This window comes from Vipera berus (genome assembly GCF_964194415.1).
Source record: "Vipera berus genome assembly, chromosome: W".
Taxonomy (NCBI): Eukaryota; Metazoa; Chordata; class Lepidosauria; order Squamata; family Viperidae; genus Vipera; species Vipera berus.
The window spans coordinates 22754446-22780088 of NC_138210.1; the positions used below are offsets into that span (position 1 = coordinate 22754446).

General features: G+C 44.9%; 1 protein-coding gene across 4 annotated transcripts in view; it reads right to left on the minus strand.

Annotated features, from left to right (window-relative positions):
* Positions 1–25643, minus strand: part of LOC308676208 (RNA-binding protein 33-like) — a 293110-nt gene that overhangs the window by 133478 nt on the left and 133989 nt on the right. For all 4 annotated transcript variants that reach the window (XM_081341982.1, XM_081341985.1, XM_081341984.1 and 1 more), the window contains 3 exons: positions 11296–11446; positions 10277–10605; positions 7799–8056 (listed from right to left, as the gene is read on the minus strand). In XM_081341982.1, coding sequence (XP_081198108.1) covers positions 7799–8056; positions 10277–10605; positions 11296–11446 — 738 coding nt within the window. The remainder of the gene's footprint in view (positions 1–7798; positions 8057–10276; positions 10606–11295; positions 11447–25643) is intronic.

The following is a 25643-nucleotide window of genomic DNA, read 5'->3' on the forward strand; positions in this document are numbered from 1 at the left end:
TTTCTTAGCCTCTGAGTTTGTTAAAATGAGCTCTTTTATAGTTTAAGACTCTGGCTGGATTATGTTCTATCTGTTTGCATTATATTGAATTCCAATATGACGTGGTTGCTCTCACCCAAAGTTCCGGCAACTTCAACACCCTCTATCACTTCTTCTCTATTAGTAAGAATTAGGTACAGTATAACTTTTCCTATAGTTCCCTCCTCTACTTTGTGTATAACAAAGTTGTCAACTAGGTTGTTTAGGAATCTGTTCGATCTCCCACTTGCTGCAGAGTTTGTCTCCCAGTTGATATCAGGTTAGTTAAATCTCCTATTACTACTGTGGTATGTTTCCTACATACATTTGTTAGCTGTTTATCAAAAAGTTAATCTATTTCTTCTGCTTGGTTGGGTGGCCTGTAGTATACACCTATAGCAATGTCATTCTTTTTTCCTTTTATATTGACCCATATGGATTCTAGGTGGTTTTCATCCTTGGTTTTGTGTATTTGTAGAGATGTAGTGATTTTATATATAATGCAACTCCACCTCCTCTTTTGTTAGGTCTGTTTCTTTTGAATAATTTGTATCCTTGCATCAGTACAATCCAGTCATGAGTTTCATCCCACCATGTTTCAGTAATGGCAACATGTACGGATTGCATGGAGTGCCAAAACAGATCATCTAAGACTCAGTTTACGGCAAATTTTTGGCGTGAATTTGTAAGGCTAATAGGGTGCTCTCAAGGCCTCAGTTCGGCTTTTCATCTGAGTACACATGGGGCCGCAGAATGAGCTAACGCCAGAATACCCAAGGAAACCCCCCTCATCAGTCACCTTATGTGAATGGGTAGAGAGAGGGAAAATGTATTTGATCCCTTGCTGATTTTGTATGTTTGCCCACTGACAAAGAAATGATCAGTTTATAATTCTAATGGTAGGTTTATTTTAGCAGTGACAACAGAATAACAACAAATTTGACCCCTTCGCAAAACATGACTTACGGTAGTACTTGGTGGCAAAACCCTTGTTGGCAATCACAGAGGTCAGATGTTTCTTGTAATTGGCCACCAGGTTTGCACACATCTCAGGAGGGATTTTGTCCCACTCCTCACTGCAGATCCTCTCCAAGTCATTAAGGTTTCGAGGCTGATGTTTGGCAGCTCGAACCTTGAGCTCCCTCCACAGATTTTCTATGGGATTAAGGTCTGGAGACTGGCTAGGCCACTCCAGGACCTTAATGTGCTTCTTCTTTAGCCACTCCTTTGTTGCCTTGGCCGTGTGTTTTGGGTCATTGCCATGCTGCAATACCCATCCATGACCCATATTCAATGCCCTGGCTGAGGGAAGAAGGTTCTCACCCAAGATTTGATGGTACATGGCCCCGTCCTTCATCCCTTTGATGCGGTGAAGTTGTCCTGTGCCCTTAGCAGAAAAACACCCCCAAAGCATAATGTGTCCACCTCCATGTTTGACGGTGGGGATGGTGTTCTTGGGGTCACAGGCAGCATTCCTACTTCTCCAAACACGGCGAGTTGAGTTGATGCCAAAGAGCTTGATTGTGGTCTCATCTGACCACAACACTTTCACCCAGTTCTCCTCATTCAGATGTTCATTGACAAACTACAGACAGGCCTGTACATGTTCTTTCTTCAGCAGGGGGACCTTGCAGGCGCTGCAGGATTTCAGTCCTTCACGGCATAGTGTATTACCAATTGTTTTCTTGGTGACTATGCTCCCAGCTAGCTTGAGATCATTGACAAGATCCTCCTGTGTAGTTCTGGGCTGATTCCTCACCATTCTCATGATCATTGAAAGTCCACAAGGTGAGATCTTGCATGGAGCCCCAGACCGAGGGAGATTGACAGTTATGCTGTGTTTCTTCCATTTGAGAATAATTGCACCAGCTATTGTCACCTTCTCACCAAACTGCTTGGCGATAATCTTGTAGCCCATTCCAGCCTTGTGTAGGTCTACAATCTTGTCCTTGACATCCTCGGACAGCTCTTTGGTCTTGGCCATGGTGGAGAGTTTGGAATCTGATTGCTTCTGTGGAAAGGTGTCTTTTATACAGGCAACAAGCTGAGATTAGGAGCACTCCCTTTAAGAGAGTGCTCCTAATCTCAGCTCATTACCTGTATAAAAGACACCTGGGAGCCAGAAACCTTGCTCATTGATAGGGGATCAAATACTTATTTCACTCATTAAAATGCAGATCAATTTATAACTTTTTTGAAATGCGTTTTTCTGGATTTTTTTGTTGTTATTCTGTCTCTCACTGTTAAAGTAAACCTACCATTAAAATTATAGACTGATCATTTCTTTGTCAGTGGGCAAACGTACAAAATCAGCAGGGGATCAAATACTTTTTCTCCTCAGTGTAGGGTTAAGATCCAGAAGGATCTCGACAGACTTGAACATTGGGCGCTATCTAATTCAATGGTGAAAAAAGTAAGGTCCTACATTTAGGCAAGAAAAACCAAATGCACAGGTATAGTATAGGTGGTACCTTGCTCAATCACGGCTTGAAATATCTTGCTTTGCATGTAATGAGTCTATCTCATACAGGTGAAATTTGAAAAATTAGAATATCGTGCAAAAGTTCATTTATTTCAGTAATGCAACTTAAAAGGGAAAACTAAAGGAAGCATGAAGTGCTCCAAAATCTCCTGGTAGACGGCTGCGTTGACCCTGGACTTAATGAAGCACAGTGGACCAACACCAGCAGATGACATGGCTCACCAAATCAACACAAACTGTGGAAACTTCACACTGGACTTCAAGCATCTTGCAGTGTGTGCCTCTCCATTCTTCCTCCAGACTCTGGGTCCTTGGTTTCCAAATGAGATGCAAAAGTTGCTCTCATCAGAAAAGAGGACTTTGGACCACTGAGCAACAGACCAGGTCTGTTTTTCTTTAGCCCAGGTAAGACGCTTCTGACGTTGTTTGTTGTTCAGGAGCGGCTTGACAAGAGGAATACGACATTTGAAGCCCATGTCCAGGATCCGTCTGTGTGTGGTGGCTCTTGATGCACTGACTCCAGCCTCAGTCCACTCCTTGTGAAAGTCCCCAACACTTTTGAATGCCCTTTTCCTGACAATCCTCTCCAGGCTGCGGTCATCCCTGCTGCTTGTGCACCTTTTTCTTCCACACTTTTCCCTTCCACATAACGTTCTATTAATGTGCTTTGATACAGCACTTTGGGAACATCCAACTTCTTTTGCAATTACCTTTTGAGGCTTTCCCTCCTTGTGGAGGGTGTCAGTGATGGTTTTCTGCACAACGGTCAGGTCAGCAGTCTTCCCCATGATTGTGATTCCTACTGAACCAGACTGAGAGACCATTTAAAGGCTCAGGAACCCTTTGCAGGTGTTATGGCTTAATTAGCTGATTAGAGTGGGACACTTTGAGCCTAGAATATTGCACCTTTTCACAATATTCTAATTTTCTGAGATTGTGGATTTGGGGTTTTCATGAGCTGTAAGCCATAATCATCACAATTATGAGAAATCATGGCTTGAACTATCTTGCTTTGCATGTAATGAGTCTATCTCATATATTAGTTTCCCCTTTTAAGTTGCATTACTGAAATAAATGAACTTTTGCACGATATTCTAATTTTTCGAGTTTCACCTGTAGTTTAATGAAGAGAAAGGTGAAGGGTAACATGAGAGCAGTGTTCCAATATCTCAGGGGTTGCCACAAAGAAGAGGGAGTCAAGCTATTCTCCAAAGCACCTGAAAGCAGGACAAGAAGCAACGGATGGAAACTAGTCAAGGAGAGAAGCAACCTAGAACTAAGGAGAAACTTCCTGACAGTCAGAACAATTAATCTGTGGAACAACCTGCCTCCAGAAGTTGTGAATGCTGCAACACTGGAAGTTTTTAAGAAGAGACTAGACAGCCATTTGTCTGAAATTGTATAGGGTTTCCTGCCTGAGCAGGAGGTTGGACTAGATGGCCTCCAAGGTCCCTTCCAACTTTATTATTATTATTATTATTGTTGTTGTTGTTGTTGTTGTTATAGAAGATGGCAAGGAAGTAACAGGCAGCAGACAGAAAGCAGAACTGCTTAACTCATTCTTTGCATCAGTCTTCATGCAAAAAGAAACTATAGCCCAACCTACCAAAAACCTAACTGTTAAAGACAATAAATAAAAATTACAATAAGCAAGAAAATGGTTAGGGAACACCTATCTGATCTTGATGAATATAAATCACCAGGACCTGACAGATTACATCCCAGAGTTCTGAAAGAGCTGGTGGATGTTATCTCAGAACCATTGTACCACATCTTTCAAAAATCCTGGAACACTGGGGAATTACCTGAGGATTGGAAAAGGGCTGATGTGGTTCCCATCTTCAAAAAAAAGGGGGGGGGAAACAGACCCAGGAAACTACAGACCAATCAGCCTAACATCAATACCTGGGAAGATACTGGAAAAAATAATAAAAAAACAGATCTGTGAACATCTAGAAACAAATAAAGTTATAACTAAAAGCCAGCATGGGTTTGTTAAAAACAGATCATGCCAAACCAATCTTATTTCATTCTTTGACAAAGTGACTAAATTAGAAGACCAGTGAAATGCTGTGGACATAGTATATTTAGACTTCAGCAAAGCATTCGACAAAGTAGATCACAACCTACTTCTTGGTAAGCTAGGAAAATGTGGGGTAGACAGCATCACCACCAGATGGATTTGTAACTGGCTGACAAACTGTCCTCAACGAGTAGTCCTTAATGGTACTATATCTACATGGAGGGAAATAAGCAGTGGGTTACCATAAGGTTCCATCTTAGGCCCAGTACTCTTTAGTATCTTCATAAATGACTTGGATGAGGGAATAGAAGAACTTATCAAATTTGCAGATGACACAAAGCTGGCAGGAATAGCCAACACCCCAGAAGACAAGCTCAGGATCCAAAAAGATCTTGACAGACTTGAACAATGGGCCCTATCCAACAACATGAAATTTAATGTGGAGAAAAGCAAGGTTTTACACTTAGGCAAGAAAAACCAAAGGTACAAGTACAGATTAAGTGAAACCTGGCTCAAAAACAGTAACTGTGAGAGGGACCTTGGCGTGCTAGTGGATCACTTAAATATTAGTGAAGTATTAGTACCGCTTTATAAAGAAGGACTAGGGGTGACATGATAGCAGTATTCCAGTATTTGACAGGTGCCACAAAGACGAGGGGGTCAACTTATTTGCCAAAACACCTGTAGGCAGGACAATAAACAAGGGATGGAAACTAATCAAAGAGAGAAGCAACCTGGAATTAAGGAGAAACTTCCTAACAGTGAGTTCAATTAACCAGTGGAACAGGTTGTCATCAGAAGTTGTGGGTGATTCATCAGTGGAGGTTTTTAAGAAAAGACTGGACAGCCACCTATCTGAAATGGTATAGGGCAGGGGTCAGCAACCTGAAACAGTGAAAGAGCCACTCAGAACCGGTTCCCTCACAAAAGGAAAAACTGGGAACCGCAAAAAATGTGTGCACATGTGCGTACATGTGCGCATGCACAGAACAGGGTTTGACTGAAGAGTGGAGCCAAGGCGAGATATGCACCTACCCTGCGTATTTGAATTGATTGGTTGAACTTTTTTAGTCCCACTTTTTTTTTTTTGGACTACACGTAGCAGAGGACTGGGAGCCACAGGAGACGGCTGAAAGAGCCGCATGCGGCTCCGGAGCCACGGGTTGCAGACCTGTGGTATAGGGTCTCCTGCTTGAGCAGGTGGTTGGACTAGAGAAGACCTCCCAGGTCCCTTCCAGCTCTATTCTGATTGTTTATAGTTTCACAACTATTATTCCAGTAGGCTCAGTAGCTGTTTTAGATGAGCTTATTTTATTATTACTCTTTAAACATGCTATTTTTTGTGATGCTGATCCATGCTTCTCTTTGTTACCATGTGTTCTCTAATAAATACTGTAAGTACTTTGGGTGTCAGTTTGTGTCATGGGAATTATGTGGTATAACCAGTGGTGGGATTCAGCCAGCTCGCACCACTTCAGCAGAACCGGTAGCTAATTTGTTGTTGCCCAGGCCCAGAATGGACTTCCAGAAGTGGCATCCACACAGAGAACCGGTTGTTCACATATTTGAATCCCACCACTGGGTATAACCCCCTTCAGATAAACTACACCTTTGTAAATTAAAAGCTGCTGTTTCTAAACTGCCTTTGTGTTTTCTTTTATTATTAGAAGGAGGAAGGCATTTTCTTTCTTTCAGCCTTACTCATGACTCCCTGGGGGAGGGGGTTACAAAATTACCAGTGAAAGCAACCCCAGCTCCTTTCATTCCAGGCTATCTCTAATTGGGTGGGGCAGGTCCGGTGGTGGGATGAATGAGACACTGCTTACACCTCCTGATATTACTGAATTCAGAATCCATGGTAACAGTAGGTAATCTGTAGCAGCTTATAAACTACTAACTTCCAGTTCCTAGCATCTTTCACTTGAGAGTCCCACTCAACTCAAAGACAACCTATATGATGGTAGCTTGTTTCCATACCATACGAATCTGTCAACAGATCAGTGAATGGGAGTCATATTAAAATGTAGTTCACAAGGGATACAGAAGGGAGTGCGGAATGAGAAAAGAAAGGGAAGCAGGTAGGATACAATTATCCTCAGAGCAATTTGCAGTGGTTAAGAGAGTAAACATGGACCAATGTTGGTTCAACCCCCTACTCTTCTATAGATAACTGGACAAGTCTCTCAGTCTAATTTACCAGAAAGAGTTCACCTGGTATAACTATAATTTGTATACTGCATACAGTTTGGGTATCTGAGAGACCAGTGGTCTCCAATAGTTTCTGCCCACCTGGTAGGTACTGGCACAGTGGGTGTGCTCAAAATCCCCTCTATTAAACCTTGTCATTGTGTGGGACCAAGGAAGCGTGGCTTCGCTGTTGGGGTCTCCACCCTCTGGAAAATCCCCCCTCAGAGATAAGGAGAGTGCCCTCTCTCCTAGGCTTCCAGAAAGCTTTGAAAGTCTGGCTTTGGTCCCAGGCCTTAGGTTGATGTTTATGATTTGTCTAAGGCAGGCATGTCAAACTTGTCACATGATGTCGCGTGACGTATCACGACTTTTCCCCCATTGCTGGCAATGGGGTGGGCGCGGTTTGTTGGGGGCAATAAGCTGACTTTGTAAAAATGCCGCTGGGGGGGGAAAGCCCTAATAAGCAGGCATATACATAGAATGAAGGCTATTGCTAAGCACATTGATTTGTGCTTCTTAGATTGTAAGCCGCCCTGAGTCTTCAGAGAAGGGCGGGATATAAATGGGATAAAAAAAAAAGATGGATCCGGCCCATGGGCCAGCAGTTTGACATGCTTGGTCTAAGGCCACTTTTTTGCTTTGCTGTTTATTAGATTATTTTTATGTGGGCTGCCCATCTGACACAGTGGGCATCTCAAAAACCTGGGATTTTAACAGGGGTGTGTAGACTTTTTATATCCACTGTATAAAGCTTTTTGCTGCTTTTATGTTTTTTCCCCTACTTTCATATACCACCCCAAATCCATTGGAGTTGGGCAGCCAATACATTTAAATACGTAACAACTAGTGGAAAGCACCAGCCCTACTTCCTTCAAACTTCCAGAGGAAAAGTGGGATAAAAATAAAAGTGGGATACAAATAAATATTAAAAATGAAAATGTTACACAGATTCTAGCCACCTAGAGTCTATTAATTTGGTGGGGTAGAAAAGATGAATTAAATAAATACAAACAGAGGAAAGTAGACGGGGCAAGCAGTAAAAGAGATCAGAACTCACACTCTTTTTACTGTATGGAAAGGACACTTACATGCCTGGCCTTTACTAGACCTTGCCGTTGCTGGCACTGCATCCAGTTGCCACTTGGCTGTTGCTGTGAAGTCTGCAGGTGCAGCCTGAACTGGGATGGGGCCACCGGAATCAGAGGCTGGGGAGGCACAGGCAGCAGGTGGTGCTGCTGGTGGGACTGGTGCGTCTGGTGGTGAGGCTGGGGGTGCTGTTGGGGCGTCTGGGGATGTTGTGGCGGTGGCTGGGGATGCTGTGGCTGCATAGGAGGGTGCAAATGACCCTGTAGATTTGAAAACATGGCAGTTGTAAGGTCATGCTTGTACCCCATCTACTAGCGAGACAGAATCAGCACTTAACAAGGAAACAAAAAACCTCTAACAGAAAGTAAGGTTGTTCAGAAATTGGGAGCTGAAGACAAAAAATGCTTTGGCACGTGTGGTAGCCGACTGCAACTCTTTAAACAAAAAATAAATTTTCCTAGGATTACACAGCAGCAGAATCTTGGTAATCCAGGGCAAAGACATTAAAGGTAGTCCCTGACTTACAACCATTTGTTTAGCAACCATCTGAAATTACAACAGCACTGAAAAAGTGACTTATGAGTGGTTCTCAAACTTATAACCATCGCAGCATCCCCACAATCATGTGATCAAAATTCAGGTGCTTGACAAATGGCAAGTATTTAAGACAGTTGCAGAATCCTGGGGTCATGTGATCACCATTTGTGAGCTTCCCAGCCAGTTTCCGACAAGCAAAGTCAATAGGGGAAGCTGGATTCGCTTAACAACTATATGATTCATGTAACAACTGCAGAAATTTGCTTAACAACTGTGGGAAAAAGGTCATAAAATCAGGCATGATTCACTCAACAACCACCTTGCTTAGCAATGCAAATTTTGGGCCAGTTGTGGTTGTTAAGTCAAGGACTACCTGTATTGTCTACTTTAAAGTTTGAACCTGTTTGCTCTGACCAACTTTCAATCTTCAGATCTAAAGAGCTGCACAGCCCATTTCCCACCCAGTTCTAATCTGATAAATTCAATTAACCTAAGGGCTTTCCTGCATGAAGGTATTACTGTATACTGGAGCTCCTCCTTTTTGGGGTGAAGGTGAAGATCACAACTGGAATTTGAACACTTTTGATAATAAAATACAGAATCTTTCTAAAATATGGATCAGCAAATAAATTACTAGAACCTGGTGTTTGTTATTCAAGCTTTCATAGAAGAAAGCAAAGCACCAAGAGAGGGAGCTCTAAGCATTGTAGTGTTCCAGACCTAATGTTTTTAGATGCATGCTTAAGTGACTCACAGTACAAAAACTTGTTTTCATGAAATAGACTTCAGTATCTCTCCTGGAGTAAATCAATCTAGGAAACCAAGGAATATGTAACAGAATGCCATATTACAAACTTCTAATCCCATTAGGTCTGGGAACAGTTTTACAAAAATCAACACTTTTTAATGTCTTCTCTTTAAAGCAGCTAGCTCAGGGGTCTTCAAACTTGGCCCTTTTATGACTTGTGGACTTCAACTCCCAGAATTCCTCAGCCAGGCACTGGCTGAGGAATTCTGGGAGTTGAAGTCCACAAGTCATAAAAGAGCCAAGTTTGAAGACCCCTGAGCTAGCCCTTATAATTCAATTAGTGCTGGCCACTAATGAGAGTAATGTTGTTATGCTTGGCACAATAATAAAAAGGCATGTTTAAATTGCTTCAAATGCTAAGCATTCAAGCTGTTTACAAAGGAGCTTCTCTCAGCATTCTGCTTAAGCAATGTATGTTCTAAGCTAAAACTAAATATAATAACCTGTAACAGTTCCCCGCCACACTCCCAATAGGTTGGGACTACAACTCCCAGAATCCCTCTAACAGCATAACTATGTTAGGCCGGTCAATATCCACAACTCACTTTAGAGGGTTTAGAAGTAGAGCCAAAAAGACACAGTAAAAACTAGTTATATTCTCCCCAAGTACCAGACAAGAGCCTTGGTGGAGCAGTGGGCTAATGCCTCCTTAAAGTAACACCAGCTGCCTGCAATTAGTTCAGGTTCGCATCCCACCAGGCTCAAGGTTGACTCAGCCTTCCATCCTTCCGAGGTAGGTAAAATGAGGACCCAGATTGTTGGGGGCAATTAAGCTGACTTTGTAATAATGCCGCTGGGGGGGGGGGGGCAAAAGCCCTAATAAGCAGGCATATACATAGAATGAAGGCTACTGCTAAGCTTGTAAGCCGCCCTGAGTCTTCGGAGAAGGGCGGGATATAAATGGAATTAAAATAAAAAAATAAAAAAATAAGAGAGTTGCCATCTTTATTTTTAAGTGACTGCGGATAGCAGATCTGTATTACTATCTAAAATCATGCTCCTTCAAAAGGCAAAAAGGGAACAATGAGGAAGAACAACTATACTGGAGGACCTACACAGACTTTGAAATTTCAGGCTACAATGGTCATAGAAGCACTCAACAGAGATGAGGAGGGCTGTCCTGATCATTACATACCTGCATGCCGGCTTGGGTGAGAGGGTTTAAGAACGGCTGCCCTGGTACCTGCAGGAAGGACTGCCTTGGGGGAAGAAAAGGTCGTACATTGGCTGCTCCATGCTGGCTGTAGTGAAGGATTCCCATAGGGCCCTGAGGCTGCAGATTTGGCCTTACCAGCCTTTCTCTTGGAAACATTGGTTGCTGCCCCTGCTGGCTGAAACCTGGTCCAGGCTGGCTGAATGCAAGTGAGTTTTGGCTGGGCACAGGATGCACACTGTTAAGAAGGGGGGGCGGTGGTGGAGGAGGGCTCCGCTGCTCAAACAAGTGATGGCTGGGAAATCTCAGCTCTGTTGGAAAAATCAAAATGAGATGGCATGAAACCAACCCATCTGCCAAGCAAAACACCAGTTTTGGCTCAAACCTACTGGAAATTAAAGTCTCATGGAGAATTGCCAGGATCATGTCCAACAATTTCTTCAATTAACCCAATACTCTCTACTCCAACTAGAAGTCACCAGTTCTGTAGATAAATGTAGGAGAAGGAGTGGTAGAACCTGGAGGCAGAGTTAAAAGAGGGATCAGCCTAGAATCCCTACACAGCCACAAGCGAACTAAGTCTAACCTCCCTTGAATTCCATTGACCCTTATCTAACTCCAACCAGGTGTTAAACATTGAGAAGATTCCTGTGCATAGGCATGATTAGCAATAAATCAGTTTAATTGACCTTCACATGTGGACCTGGTCTTTTGTGCTTGACAATAAATCATTCTGCAGTTAGTGCATCACTTCCTGAAAATTTTCTGCGGTAAGGATACATTAACAAGGTAAACAGTGTATATGAAAGAGCTGGAGTAACAGTCATGTTGCTTCAAGAGTATGCATGTAATTGGTAAGTGCTGGACTTCAAACAAAGGAAGACGGGACAGTTTTGGGATTGACCAAATGGTAAGAAGATTCTGGCTTTGTAGTTCATGCCCAATCCCTCCCTAAGAACCAAGGAAAAGGTCTCTTCCCACTGGTAAGACAATGGCCATACCTCCCATGAAGAAAGGTTCTCTCTCCTGTGGTGGTGGGGGCGGAAGAGGGGGTGGTGGCCCTCGCCACTGATCTTGGAGGGAAAGTCGGGGGGCTTGGTTGAAATTGGTAGGAACAGGTTCAGGAGGGTTTTGTTGAAAATCTGGAGGGCCCTGCAGGATAAAAAAAAGGGGGGATGAGGCAGAAATGAAGCACAATTCTTCTTATAGCATTTCTTCACTAGTCCATTTACTTTTGGAAGAAAATGTCTAACAGATGAAAGTATCCATTTATAATCTGCACAAATGACCACCATCTTTTGTTGTGACTGTGAACCCAGATTCTAAGGACAACATGTTTACAGGGAACTCAAAATGTTTTAATCACAGCAGCCCTGCAAGAATGCCATTTATTTTCAAGCTTACTGAAATCCATATAATTATTGAACTTCTATCCCAGTGATCCCAAAGTCTGTATGTTTACTTTATGCTCCCGACACTTATCTTTTAAAACCATGATATTTATTTGCTATTTAACACAACCTAAGCAGCTAAAAATGAAGCTACTTTAATTTTCTGGTGTCTAACAATGATCCCTTGAACCCTTCATATACATATGCACACACATACAGGTGAAACTCGAAAAATTAGAATATCGTGCAAAAGTTCATTTATTTCAGTAATGCAACTTAAAAGGGGAAAATAATATACAGGTGAAACTCGAAAAATTAGAATATCGTGCAAAAGTTCATTTATTTCAGTAATGCAACTTCAAAGGGGAAAGTAATATATGAGATACACTCATTACATGCAAAGCAAGATAGTTCAAGCCATGATTTGTCATAATTGTGATGATTACGGCATACAGCTCATGAAAACCCCAAATCCACAATCTCAAAAAATTAGAATATTACATGCATCAATAAAACAAGGAGTGTACATAGAACAATACCGGACCTCTGAAAAGTATAAGCATGCATATGTACTCAGTACTTGGATTGGGCCCCTTTTGCAACAATTACTGCCTCAATGCGGCGTGGCATGGAAGCTATCAGCCTGTGGCACTGCTGAGGTGTTATGGAAGACCAGGATGCTTTAATAGCGGCTGCATTGACCCTGGACTTAATGAAGCACAGTGAACCAACACCAGCAGATGACACGGCTCCCCAAATCAACACAGATTGTGGAAACTTCACACTGGACTTCAAGCATCTTGCAGTGTGTGCTTCTCCATTCTTCCTCCAGACGCTGGGTCCTTGGTTTCCAAATAAGATGCAAAAGTTGCTCTCATCAGAAAAGAGGACTTTGGACCACTGAGCAACAGACCAGGTCTGTTTTTCTTTAGCCCAGGTAAGACGCTTCTGACGTTGTTTGTTGTTCAGGAGCGGCTTGACAAGAGGAATACGACATTTGAAGCCCATGTCCAGGATCCGTCTGTGTGTGGTGGCTCTTGATGCACTGACTCCAGCCTCAGTCCACTCCTTGTGAAAGTCCCCAACACTTTTGAATGGCCTTTTCCTGACAATCCTCTCCAGGCTGCGGTCATCCCTGCTGCTTGTGCACCTTTTTCTTCCACACTTTTCCCTTCCACATAACGTTCTATTAATGTGCTTTGATACAGCACTTTGGGAACATCCAACTTCTTTTGCAATTACCTTTTGAGGCTTTCCCTCCTTGTGGAGGGTGTCAATGATGGTTTTCTGCACAACTGTCAGGTCAGCAGTCTTCCCCATGATTGTGATTCCTACTGAACCAGATAGAGATACCATTTAAAGGCTCAGGAAGCCTTTGCAGGTGTTATGGCTTAATTAGCTGATTAGAGTGGGACACTTTGAGCCTAGAATATTGCACCTTTTCACAATATTCTAATTTTCTGAGATTGTGGATTTGGGGTTTTCATGTGCTGTACGCCATAATCATCACAATTATGACAAATCACAGCTTGAACTATCTTGCTTTGCATGTAATGAGTCTATCTCATATATTAGTTTCCCCTTTGAAGTTGCATTACTGAAATAAATGAACTTTTGCATGATATTCTAATTTTTTGAGTTTCACCTGTATATATGTATGTATGTGTATGTATATATATGTATGTGTATGTATGTATATATATGTATGTGTATGTATGTATATATATATGTGTGTATATGTATATATGTGTGTGTATATGTATATATGTGTGTATATGTATGTATATATATATATATATATATATATATATATATATATATATATATATATATATATATGTGTGTGTGTGTGTGTGTGTGTGTGTGTGTGTGTGTGTGTGTGTAAATTACTAACAAAGAATTTAGGGAGGCTGATATGCATTTCGGACTCATTAGTCCTCATCAGTCAGTCATACCCTTCTGAGATTCGAACCTGGGCTGCTTGCACGTTAGGCAGTGTTTTTACTTCTTGAGCCACAGGTTCTCTCTCGCTTTGTTAGCCTTTTTGCAAGGGGAGAAATATGTGTCATATGTTAACTCTTAGATTACCTTGCTAGGCCCCAAACATGGGGCAAATCTTTATTTCCTGTTTTCAGCCTTATGAGGACTAATGAGTCCGAAATGCATATCAGCCTCCCTAAATTCTTTGTTAGTAATTTACACAAATATATGAACTGTCCGGTGTGACTACAGCCTGTTCGATGGCCTTTGAGATAAGGCTGAAAACAGGAAATAAAGATTTGCCCCATGTTTGGGGCCTAGCAAGGTAATCTAAGAGTTAACATATGACACATATTTCTCCCCTTGCAAAAAGGCTAACAAAGCGAGAGAGAACATGTGGCTCAAGAAGTAAAAACACTGCCTAACGTGCAAGCAGCCCAGGTTCGAATCTCAGAAGGGTATGACTGTCGCGCATTCGTTTTTAGGGGATGCAGTTGTCTCTGGGTATCTGTTGTTAAAAGTGAATTGCTGATAGTTCCATGTGTTGTAGCCATAGCTCTGGTCATTGCCCGTGTTCTCATGCCAGGGGTCTTAAATGCTTGTTGCTCTTCTTCCCTGTGTTCAACATTGCAGGGTGGTTGTGTGTTGGTGCAATCTTGGATTTGATACGAGGTACTTTGTGAATGCTTGCGCTGTTTATCTTCATATCGCGCACGTTGTTCCTCTTCCCAATTTCTTAGTGCCTGGTATGCAGGGGGGAGGTCTATATGCCGGTTGATAGAGGAGTGGTTTGAAAACCAAGCTTCCTTAAACAAGCAGCCGCCTTTAGTGTTGTCGCTGGCAATTGCCTCGGTCCCTGCTAGATTAAAGACGTGGTTGTGTGTAGCCATGTGTGCCCATACCTGTGAATGTTGTTCTTGTCTTCTAATAGCAAGCTTATGTTCATGCACCCTAGTCCTCAGTCGTTTTGCTGTCTCCCCAATATAATTCCAAATGCAATTCTGGCATGACATCTTGTATACGACCGAGGATTTTTCCTCATTGGGGAGTGCACCTTGCTAATTAACTCTTTCTTTCCTGCTTTGGCCTGACTCAAGGCTTATCCACACGATATAGTCAACTTATGACAGCTCATTATTTGTGTAAATTATTCAAATTGCTAATAAAGAATTTGGGAGGCTGACATGATCATTTCCAACTTGTTATGTTCTCATCAGTCAGTCAAGGTGCATTCAAAAAGCCTTGACAAATTCTTAACACATATTTCCCTTGCCTTCTAGCTAATAAAAGAGAGAAAGAACCTGTGGCTCAGGAAGTTAAAACAACTGCCTAATATATAATCAGCCCAGGTTCGAATCTCAGATAAAGGGTATGACTGACTGATGAGAACATAACAAGTTCGAAATGATCATCTCAGCCTCCCAAATTCTTTATTAGCAATTTGAATAATTTACACACACACACACACACACACACACACATATACACACACACACATACATACATACACACACACAAACTGCTCAAAAAAATAAAGGGAACACTTAAACAACACAATGTACTGTATTTAATAGTAGGATGTCTTATTTTCTGTTCCCTTTATTTTTTTGAGTACTGCTCAAAAAAATAGAGGAAACAGAAAATAAGACATCCTACTATTAAATACAGTACATTGTGTTAAGTGTTCCCTTTATTTTTTTGAGCAGTATATATATATAAAATTTCATCAATGCTTTTTCAGGTATAGAGTTTTAACAATTTTCTTAGCTTTCAAATTTATCCAAACTGTAGTATTTCATATTTTTATTCCCCATAAAGGTTTAATTCGCTGCTTCCGTCTATAGAAGGGTGGGGTATAATCCCCTCCCTTCTCACTTTGGGAGGCTTTCTGCTTCTTGGGGAACTTTTCCAGGAAATCAGATATAAAATAGGAGAGAGAAGGTCAAATTCCTCACCCAGTTTCAAGCACGCTTTTCACTGTTGTTCTGGTTAGTGCTTTTGGACTTCGGCTGCAAGTAGCTTGGGCTGGTCAATAAAGTGTGACCAGCCTTTCTCCTGTCATGTTAGAAGGCTTTCCCCGAATCGAGCAAAACGACCGCTGTTGTTCCAGAATCATCAGGGCACCCTTTTTTCTTCGCCGCCTCTCCGGGGCGACTTAGACCCATTTAGCGTCCCCTGGCAGGGCCAAACTAGCTGTGGGGTGCAAAGGCCCGTGATCGCACAACTGGGCGCTACGGCGCAAAACCAAAAGTCCTACTCTGACATTGCAGGAATATCTGAAAACCTCAGGAGGATTTTCAACCAGCACAATATACATACACACTTTAAACCCCAAAATACACTAAGGCAGAAGCTTGGAGAGACTTGGCCAGTTAGCAATACAGCCAGAAATTGGGTCCCTTAACACATTCAACACCCCAGGCTCAGGAACATGTGTGGTGTGCCGCCCCTCGTTGATTGTCGAGCCTGCGGGGCTCGACATCCACAGCCTTTGTTCCTCAAACAGTCTTCCTACAAGTTGAAACACAGCATCTCTTGACAGTTTTTTATTTATTTTAATTCCATTTATATCCCGCCCTTCTCCGAAGACTCAGGGCAGCTTACAAGCTTAGCAGTAGCCTTCATTCTATGTATATGCCTGCTTATTAGGGCTTTCACACACACCCCCAAGCGGCATTATTACAAAGTCAGCTTAATTGCCCCCAACAATCTGGGTCCTCATTTTACCTACCTCGGAAGGATGGAAGGCTGAGTCAACCTTGAGCCTGGTGGGATGCGAACCTGCACTAATTGCAGGCAGCTGGTGTTACTTAAGGAGGCATTAGCCCACTGCTCCACCAAGGCTCTTTACACACACACATCTGGTTGAATATAAGTCTATTCCACAATCTTCACCAATTTTCCTAAGAAAGTCCAGTTCACCACTGATCCATTTTGTCATTGCTAAGCCTTTTAAATTCAATCCCCTTTCAGCCTTCTCCAACAAGCCTGCAATTCTGAAACAAATCTCGTTCTCCTTCAATTCTTTCAGCAAGAAACTGACTTCCAATTTACCCAATTGCAAGTCTGATTTAGCTGCTGCTACCTGTATCTAAGTGTCATAGGTTGATTTATAACAGTTGTCAACTCATCAAACCTTTCATATAAATTTTCATTCAGAGCTTGTAAATTGAAAAGCATTTTTTTCAAAGGCTTCCAAGAAGGCTTTGACTTTAAGTTAATCTGGCTCTCACCTTCCTTTTGTATCTCTTTTTGTGGACATTATAAAAAGTATATGATGTATAATCTTCAAAATCCTTAATTTATTATTTTCATTTTTAATATAGTCCAGATCTCTTTTATGGCTGGACTTTCACAATAAAATGTAGGTAATTCCTCTCAAGGATAAAAGAAGTAGAACTTCCATAACAAAATGACCACAAGAAAAATTAAGATATTTCCCACAATAGAGAATGGATTAAAAAAGTGTTTTGTTTCTTTAAAGCAGTGATGGCGAACCTTTTAGAGACCGAGTGCCCAAACTGGAACCCAAAATCCATTTATTTATCGCCGGGTGCCAAATGGGAAGTGGCCCACTGGGTGGGTGTGGCGGTCATGGCAGACTGGGTGGGTGTCACCAAAGTTGGCGTGGTCACCTCGATGTTGCTCATGGGGAGGGACGCCTGTGGGGGCCAGACAGGGTAGGAGGAGATCCAGGGGGTCTGGCAGGTGGGGCAGTGGGCAGGAGGCTCGTCCTGCGGGGTGAAGCGAGGCGAGGCAGGGCGGGGGTGCCATTGCCACAGGGCAAGGCGAGGCTGGGGCCAGGGCAGCTGCTGCCTGACACCTTTGGCTCCTGTCCACAGAGGCCAGCAAGCACATGGGGGCCGACGATGTCCATCAGTAGCCACAGCCTGCTGGCTCCTCAACTGGTGCACCCTTGGTCTCCGCAGCCCGCCGCCAGCAGTTCAGAGAAGCCGCCTGAGCTGGACAGTTGTCTGACAGCTGAGTAGGCAATGCAGTGGGTCGTGCCCGGGAAAAGGAGAGCATGCAAGGCCAGGAGGGAGGGGACGAGGAGGGAAACCAGCTGTACTGGGATGCATCTGGCCATGTAGGACCTTGGGCAGCTGGTTGAAGAGGGACGGTTGCCATCTCCGGGACATGGCACGCGTGCCCACAAAGAGAGCTCTGAGTGCCGCCTCTGGCACGCATGCCATAGGTTTGCCACCACTGCTTTAAAGAGAGAGAAAAAAGACCAGAGATATATACAAAAGCAAAACAAAACAAAGTTCCCTTAAAAACTAGTACAGGTAATCCTCGACTTACAACCACAAATGAGCCCAGAAATTATGTTGCTAAGCAAGACATTTGTTAAGTGAGTTTTGCCCCGTTTTACAACCTTTCTTGCCATAGTTAAGTGAATCACTACAGTTGTTAAGTTAGTAACATGGTTAAGTGAATCTGGTTTCCCCATTGTCTTTGCTTGTCAGAAAGTCGCTAAAAGTGATCACATGACCCTGGGACACTACCACCGTCATAAATATGAACCAGTTGCCAAGCATTTTAATGTTGATCGCATGACCATGAAGATGCTGCAGCATTTGTAAATGTGAAAAATGGTCATAAGTCACTTTCTTCAGTGCCGTGGTAACCTTTAACAGTCACTAAATGAACTGTTGTAAGTCGAGGACTACCTGTGAAATACAAAATCCTTGCAGTAGAAATCCAATGGTACCGCTGCCTGGTACCATTCATGCAGCTGGTCGGGCACAGCTCGGTAGATACATGCCTAAGAAAGGTGGTCGTCTAACCCTTCTCTAAAAAGATGAATTATTGATTGCTCAGGCCATCTCTCTATCCAACCTGCCATCTTTTGAAACTCCTGCACATACTCTAGGGCAGGCCGGCCTGCTCGTTATATAAACTGTTCAACCATTCGGATGCTTCTCCCTCTAGGTTGGATGCAATCACATCGACCATCGCACCCGGGTCCGGGTAAGTGTGACCCCAGCAATTCAAGTGAGAGCGTACTTGGTTGAGGAAAAAAATCAGTTTCTCTGGGTCCCCATCAAAGGTTGAAGGGTGGGCTCATCATTGCTTGCTGGGGGCCCCATTGCTGCTGGCCCCACCCTAGTTGTTGGTTCAACGGCTGCTGGGGGCCCCATTGCTGCTGTCCCCCCCTTGGTTGTTGGATCAATGGTTGCTGGGCCCCCCTGTGCTGCTGTTGTGCCCCCAGTTGCTGCTGGCCCCCTCCTGGTTGTTGATTCACCGGCTGCCAAGGCCTCCACTGCTGCTGTTGGGCTCCCAAATGCCATCTACCCCATTGGTGCTGTTGTAGGCCCAGGGGTTGCACGTTTGGGTCCTGCTATTGCCTTCCCTGCTGTGGTTGTCTGAGGGGAGGGTGCTGTTGGTCGGCAGGACGTTGTGGCACCATCTGCTGTTGTAGGCCCCTCAATGGTTGTTGGACGGGCCGGGGTTGCTGTTGTCTACTCTGGATTTTGGCTGCAGGGAATGGTGGCGCCCTCTGCTGCTGATCTACTAACAGTTGTGTTAGTCTCAAAGGCTGTGGTGCCTCCCTCACTTGTGGGCCCCTCAGTGGTTGCTTGGCACTCAGGGGTGGTGACCAGTCTCCATGGGATTGTTGTCCCCCAATTGGCTGTTGCTCTCCAGGCTTCTGCAACACCCCAATCTGCTGCAAGGCCTCTATCAGCTGATTTAGGCTCAGAGGTTGCTGCCCCTCCTTCTGTGGGGGCTGCCACACTGCCCACTGCTGAGGGGTCCTAGTTCCTCTTCTTCTGTGGGACTGGAGGTCCTAGCAGGGAGCTCCAGGGGTTGGAGGTCCGTTAGCTCTGCGAAAAGGGGGCTGGGGGCCTCTTTTGGTAGGAGCTGTTCTGCGCTTCTCACTTCTAGTTCTTCAAACCTTTCTGCTAAATTGTCAATTGATTGGGTTTGGGCTGCAGACAGATATTTCCACTCACCCGAGTCTTCAATCTCAGCTGGCCTGGCTGCTCCCCACCGGTCTGGGGAATACGATGTGCAGGATTCTCTTTGTCGTCGTCCCACCTCCTCTGCCTTTGAAGCCCTTGGGGATGGCAAGGCTTCTCCGAGGCGCCTGGAGTCTCTGCTGGGCTTAATACACTCTGACGACCAGACCAATTCTCCTGGTTGTTTGGGTCTAGCTCCCAGCTGGGAGGATTGCTGAAACTCTTTGCCTGCCGGCTTCTTCGCCGGCCCTTACCCCATTGGGGTGGCTGCTGGTGCCGGGGAGCTGGCTTCAGGCAATTTTTCTTCCTCCATTGTGGAAACTTCCCCAACTCTTTGCCAGACTGCCTCCCAAACTTGGAGACAGCGACGGGAGGTCGGGACTCCCTAATTAGTTTAAAAAGTTGGTAGATTCCAGCTTGATGTCAAGTTTCCGACGTATGGACTTTTCAAGTGACTACGAGGCATTGTTTACCTTAAAAGTCCTTTATTCAGCCTAATACACCGGCAAATGCTTGCTCAAAGGAAGATGGAATCTGAAATCTCCGCCCCCTGCACAATATATTAAAACACAAGTCGCCACCTTTCTAATTTTGTCATTAATCATATTCTCCAATTAATTTAAAGAATCAGTTTCCCTTCTGTTAGAAAACCCGCCAAGGTCTTATCTTCTTTAATTTCAAGATGGCCTTGAAGGTACAATCCTACTCTTCTCCCCCCCCCACAACTTTAAACTCAATCTCTTAAAGCAATACACAAGTTTAACATATGAAATAGCTACTTCTTCATCTCTTGTCAAGCAATAACAATAAGTCACTGCCAAGGGGAAAGTCTTCACACTGTCGACTTCTATGTGGCAAAAGTGAGTGTTTCATAACTCCAAGATAAATCAGTAAAAACAGGTAAAAAATAATTCAATTATAATCAAGCAAGGGGGTACAAGATAAGACAGCGTTCAACCAGCTAATTAACAGTTAGAGATGTAAGCCAAAAACAAACAAACAAAAAAGAGTTCAAAACATGACATTAAAACTGAGGTGTGCCTAAAAAAAACACTGAGAGGGAAAGATGGAGACCCAATCCTTCAACCACTCTTACTGAGAATTGCAATCGTCTAAAATTCTCTTCCCAGGCAAATACACGGTCTTCTGAGGGTCATCTTGGGTCGTTCCTAGTTGCTCCAGTTTAAATCTGGGGAGTGTGCTTCGAAAGAACTGGCTTTGGAAGCAAAATCAGCTGTTTATCAGCAGGAGAAAAAATTGCCCCACCGTTCAGTGCACAATTTTCAGGAGGACTCATTCTTTTATGTTTTTATGGTGTATGCCACCCAGAGTCACTGTTTGAAATGGGCACCTATATAAATTAAATAAATAAAATTTATGGTATGGTACATTCATACAGGAGAAAATAAGTAGTCACCATCATCACCTGCCTCCTTTGCTCACAGCTCGGTCGATGCCCTGGTGGAAGCCTGGGAAAGGGCAGCCACAGAGGCACTCGACCAAGTTGTACCCATGCGGCCCTTGACCCGACGCAGATCCCAACGGGCCCCATAGTTCTCCATGGAGCTCCGCGAGATGAAGCGTCGGAGACGGGGCCTAGAGAGCTGTTGGAGGTCCAGCCGATCCGAATCCGACCGGTTACGACTAAGGTCGTTTACGAGAACTTATCTCGCAGCATTGAGGGTGGCTAGGTCTAACCACTTTGCCACCCTCATTGCGTCCGCAGATAATCGCCCGGCCGCCCTGTTTAGGGTAACTCGCTCTCTCCTTAATCAGGAGGTGAGGGAGGAACCCTTGCAGGGTCGAGCCGAGGAGTTTAGTCGATTTCTGTCGGACAAAATCGCTCGGATCCGGACCGGTTTGGACTCCGACTGGGCAGAGTCTGACGAAGAGGATACGGGCGGTCTTGTCGATTTAATCTGGGAAGAGTTCGATCCTGTGACCCCTGAAGAAGTGGACAAGATCATGGGGAAGCTGAGCTCCACCACGTGTTTGTTGGACCCGTGCCCCTCCTGGCTGACTTATGCAGCCCGGGACGGGACACGAGGCTGGCTCCAGGCAGTGATTACTGCTTCGTTGAGTCAGGGTAGTTTTCCCGCCGCCTTGAAGGAGGCGGTGGTGAGACCCCTCCTCAAGAAGCCTGCCTTGGACCCAGCAATTTTAAACAACTATCGTCCGGTCTCCAACCTTCGCTTTTTGGCGAAGGTTGTTGAGAGCGTGGTGGCGCATCAGCTCCCTTTGTTCTTGGAGGAAGCTGACTACCTAGACCCGTACCAATCGGGTTTCAGGCCCGGGTACAGCACGGAGACGGCATTGGTCGCGCTGATGAATGATCTCTGGCGGGCTCGGGACAGGGGTTGTTCCTCTGTCCTAGTCCTTTTAGACCTCTCAGCGGCTTTTGATACCATCGACCATGGTATCCTGCTGCGACGTCTCAGGGGGTTAGGAGTGGGAGGCACAGTTCTCCAGTGGTTCTCCTCTTACCTCCTGGGACGTTCGCAGTCGGTGTTAGCAGGGGGGCAGAGATCGACCCTGAGACCTCTCATTTGTGGAGTTCCTCAGGGATCGGTTCTCTCGCCTCTCCTGTTCAACATCTATATGAAGCCGCTGGGTGAGATCATTCGTGGTTTTGGAGTTGGGTATCACCAATATGCTGATGATACCCAGCTTTTTATTTCGACCCCAAACCACCCCAGTGATGCCCTCGACGTGATGTCCCGTTGCCTGGAGGCGGTCCGGGTGTGGATGGGGAGGAACAGGCTTCGACTCAACCCTGACAAGACCGAGTGGCTGTTCGTGCCGGCATCCCGGGAAATTCCGATTATTCCATCATTGGCCATGGGGGGTGAGCTATTACCCCCCGTAGATAGGGCCCGCAACTTGGGGGTCCTTCTAGACTCACAGCTCTCTTTGGAAGAGCATATTGGAGCTGTGACTAGGGGGGCCTTTGCCCAGGTTCGCCTGGTGCGCCAGTTGCGGCCCTATCTAGACCGGGATGCCTTGCGCACAGTCACTCATGCGCTCGTGACCTCTCGTCTAGACTACTGTAATGCTCTCTACATGGGGCTGCCCTTGAGGTTCACCCGGAGACTCCAGATGGTGCAGAATGCAGCCGCGCGAGTCGTCTTGGGAGTTTCCCGATACTCCCATGTTACACCTTTGCTCCGCGAGCTGCATTGGCTACCGGTTGCTCTCCGGGTGAGGTTCAAGGTGTTAGTTATGACTTACAAAGCCCTTCATGGCATGGGTCCGGATTACCTACGGCAACACCTGCGACCGGCGTCAACTTCCCTCCGTCCAGTGCGCTCCCACAGAGAGGGCCTCCTCAGGGTGCCGCCGATCAAAGATTGCCGATTGGTGACCCCCAGGGGGAGAGCGTTCTCTGTGGGCGCGCCAGACCTCTGGAACCGCTTACCGGTTGAGCTCCGGACGGCCCCCGACCTTCGCTCCTTCCGGCGCGATCTTAAAACATTCTTTTTCGAACAAGCTGGCCTGGTCTGACGGGATGGGGTTGGGTTTTTAAAATTAGTTTTTAACTTAATATGTATTGATTTTATGGGCATGATGTTTAATGTTTTTTTAATTTTTGTACTTGATCTTTATTGTGTATTGCCCTGTTCACCGCCCTGAGTCCTTCGGGAGAAGGGCGGTATAGAAATCAAATTATTAAATTAAATTAAATTAAAATCACTAGTCATTCATATCCTGTCCTTCATGAACTGATCTAATACCAATTTAGAGGAACTCAAAGTTAGCAGACTGTGAGGATCGTAAGTTGTTCTGGACTTGTAAAATGTGATATATACCATGTGTCAAACTTGAAGTGTGCGCACAATATTGCTGCCATTACTGCTTCTTAACTTGCCAATGCACCTGGGGGGAGGAGAGGGGGTGAAATGGAATGCAGACTCCAGACTAGAAGAAAACCAACCGTGTGAACCAAGGACATTTCAACAGGTGTCTGCCAACAAACAAAGACACTTTCCCATAACAATATTTTAACACTTGATTGGACAATGTGACCTGCACTAATGGGGGGAGGGAGAATTCTATATTTTAATTATAACGGGAAATAACCAGAGCTGATTTTGCTTTCAATCGTGCCGAAATGTTGTACTCAATAAAGTTTTGCACAAAGAGATTGAATCGTCTCGTCAGTGCTTACTTGGTTGGGTTTGTTAGTTGGAACTTTGACATTAAACCAGCTCTCCCTTGAAGCAAATATAACCTAGGAGTCCTGAGCTCCTACAGCCTCTCTGGTTACCTCCGGAAGAATTGTGAAGACTCAGAAGAAGATGGCAGGGGTGGAACGTAAAGGAGAGCAGATGGCCAAGATCGGGATGGGACCAGTGAAGGAGACCCTGACTACAGGCCAAGTGGACTCCAGTACCTAGATGATAGTGACCTGCGTGAAAGAGTGAGTGGAGAAGACCAGGCAACCAGTGGCACAGGAAACCGGAGCAGCAGGGGACCTCTGCCAGATGGGAGTGGAGTTGTGAAGGGCTGTCATGCCAAAGGTGTCCGAGATCGAGTTCCCTCTGATTTCTCTAGGGGTGACATTCACCCAGGAGTTGAGACAGAAGGGAAAGAGCAGCGGATTGGGAAGAACAGGTGGAGTGGTGCTACTTGGCAGCTTTCCGCAGCTCATGGGTCAAGCAGCTGAGGGAGAAATTCAGCAGATTGAAGGTGTGGGGGATGAAGCCAGTACGAAAAAAGGGGAGCCTTCTGGGACAGTGTCCGGCCAATCCTCAGCAACCATCCCACCTCCGTTGCCACCACCCCGACAGAAGACAGGACCCACTGAGACTGGGGAAGTGGCCAGCCCCCTGTGGAACACCACCCCCAACCTGGCCTGGCTCCAGGGCAGGCAGCCGTTGGAATCCAGCAGATGACAGCCATGTGTATACACTGGCCAGCCGCCATCATAACCAGTGGCTGCCGGCGCCTAGCCATGGCCTTTTCCTTATGGAGTGGGGTGGTCGCAGGGATATTGGGCTGGCCCAGGGGTTCTGGAGCCTCCACCAATCAAGGCAACGTTTGATGGGAGCCCAGAGAAATTGGTGGTCTTCTTGAACCAGGTGTGGGCACTTCTGGATCGGTACAGACTGGCGTACGCTGATGACACGGCTTGTGTAAATGCCACCATGACAAATCTCAAGGGAGAAAGCAGCAGAGTGGGTGATGGCCCTCCATGACAAGGGACCCTCCCAAGTTGGGAGACCCTAATGCATTCCTGAGGGAGCTCAGGGCCAGATTTGGGGAAAAAACGCAGGTCAAACAAGCAGTCTAAGAACCGCTTCATCAAGAAAGGGAGTAGACCACACATTTGTGAATTCTGGAGACAGGCAGGAAAGCTGAGACACTGGCCAGAACAGCTCTTGGTCTACTACTTCCAAGACAGCCTAAAGAGAGTATTATACCACACATGCCTGCCCCAAGGAACACCAGAGCGAATCTACGACTGGTATCAGCTGGTGACAAACGTGGAGCTAGACTTACTGGAATACAAGAGACACAGGGGAACCAAAGGCCGCCCAAAGAGGAGCCAAGAGGGACGCATGCTGGGGCGGAGACACCCTGCCAGTTCCTGCCCCCACTATTGAGCAAGGTACCACCTATACTATACCTGTACATTTGGTTTTTCTTGCCTAAATGTAGAACCTTACTTTTTTCACCATTGAATTTCATTTTGTTAGATAGTGCCCAATGTTCACGTCTGAACATTATGATTGCATGGATTATTTTTTGCTTAGCTAAATAAGATTCATGCAGAAAAAAACTTTAATTTTTGTAGCACAAAGTGTACAGTTGCAAGAAAAAGTATGTGAAACCCTTGGGATTACGTGGAGTTTTGCATGAATTGGCCATAAAATGCGCTCTAAACGTCATGTAAGTCACAACAATAGAAAAACACAGTCTGCTTAAAATAATACTACACAAACATTAGCTGTCCACAGTATATTTTGCCAGTAGTGCTATGGAACATCCAGGTGCTCTTTTGCAAACTTCAAACATGGA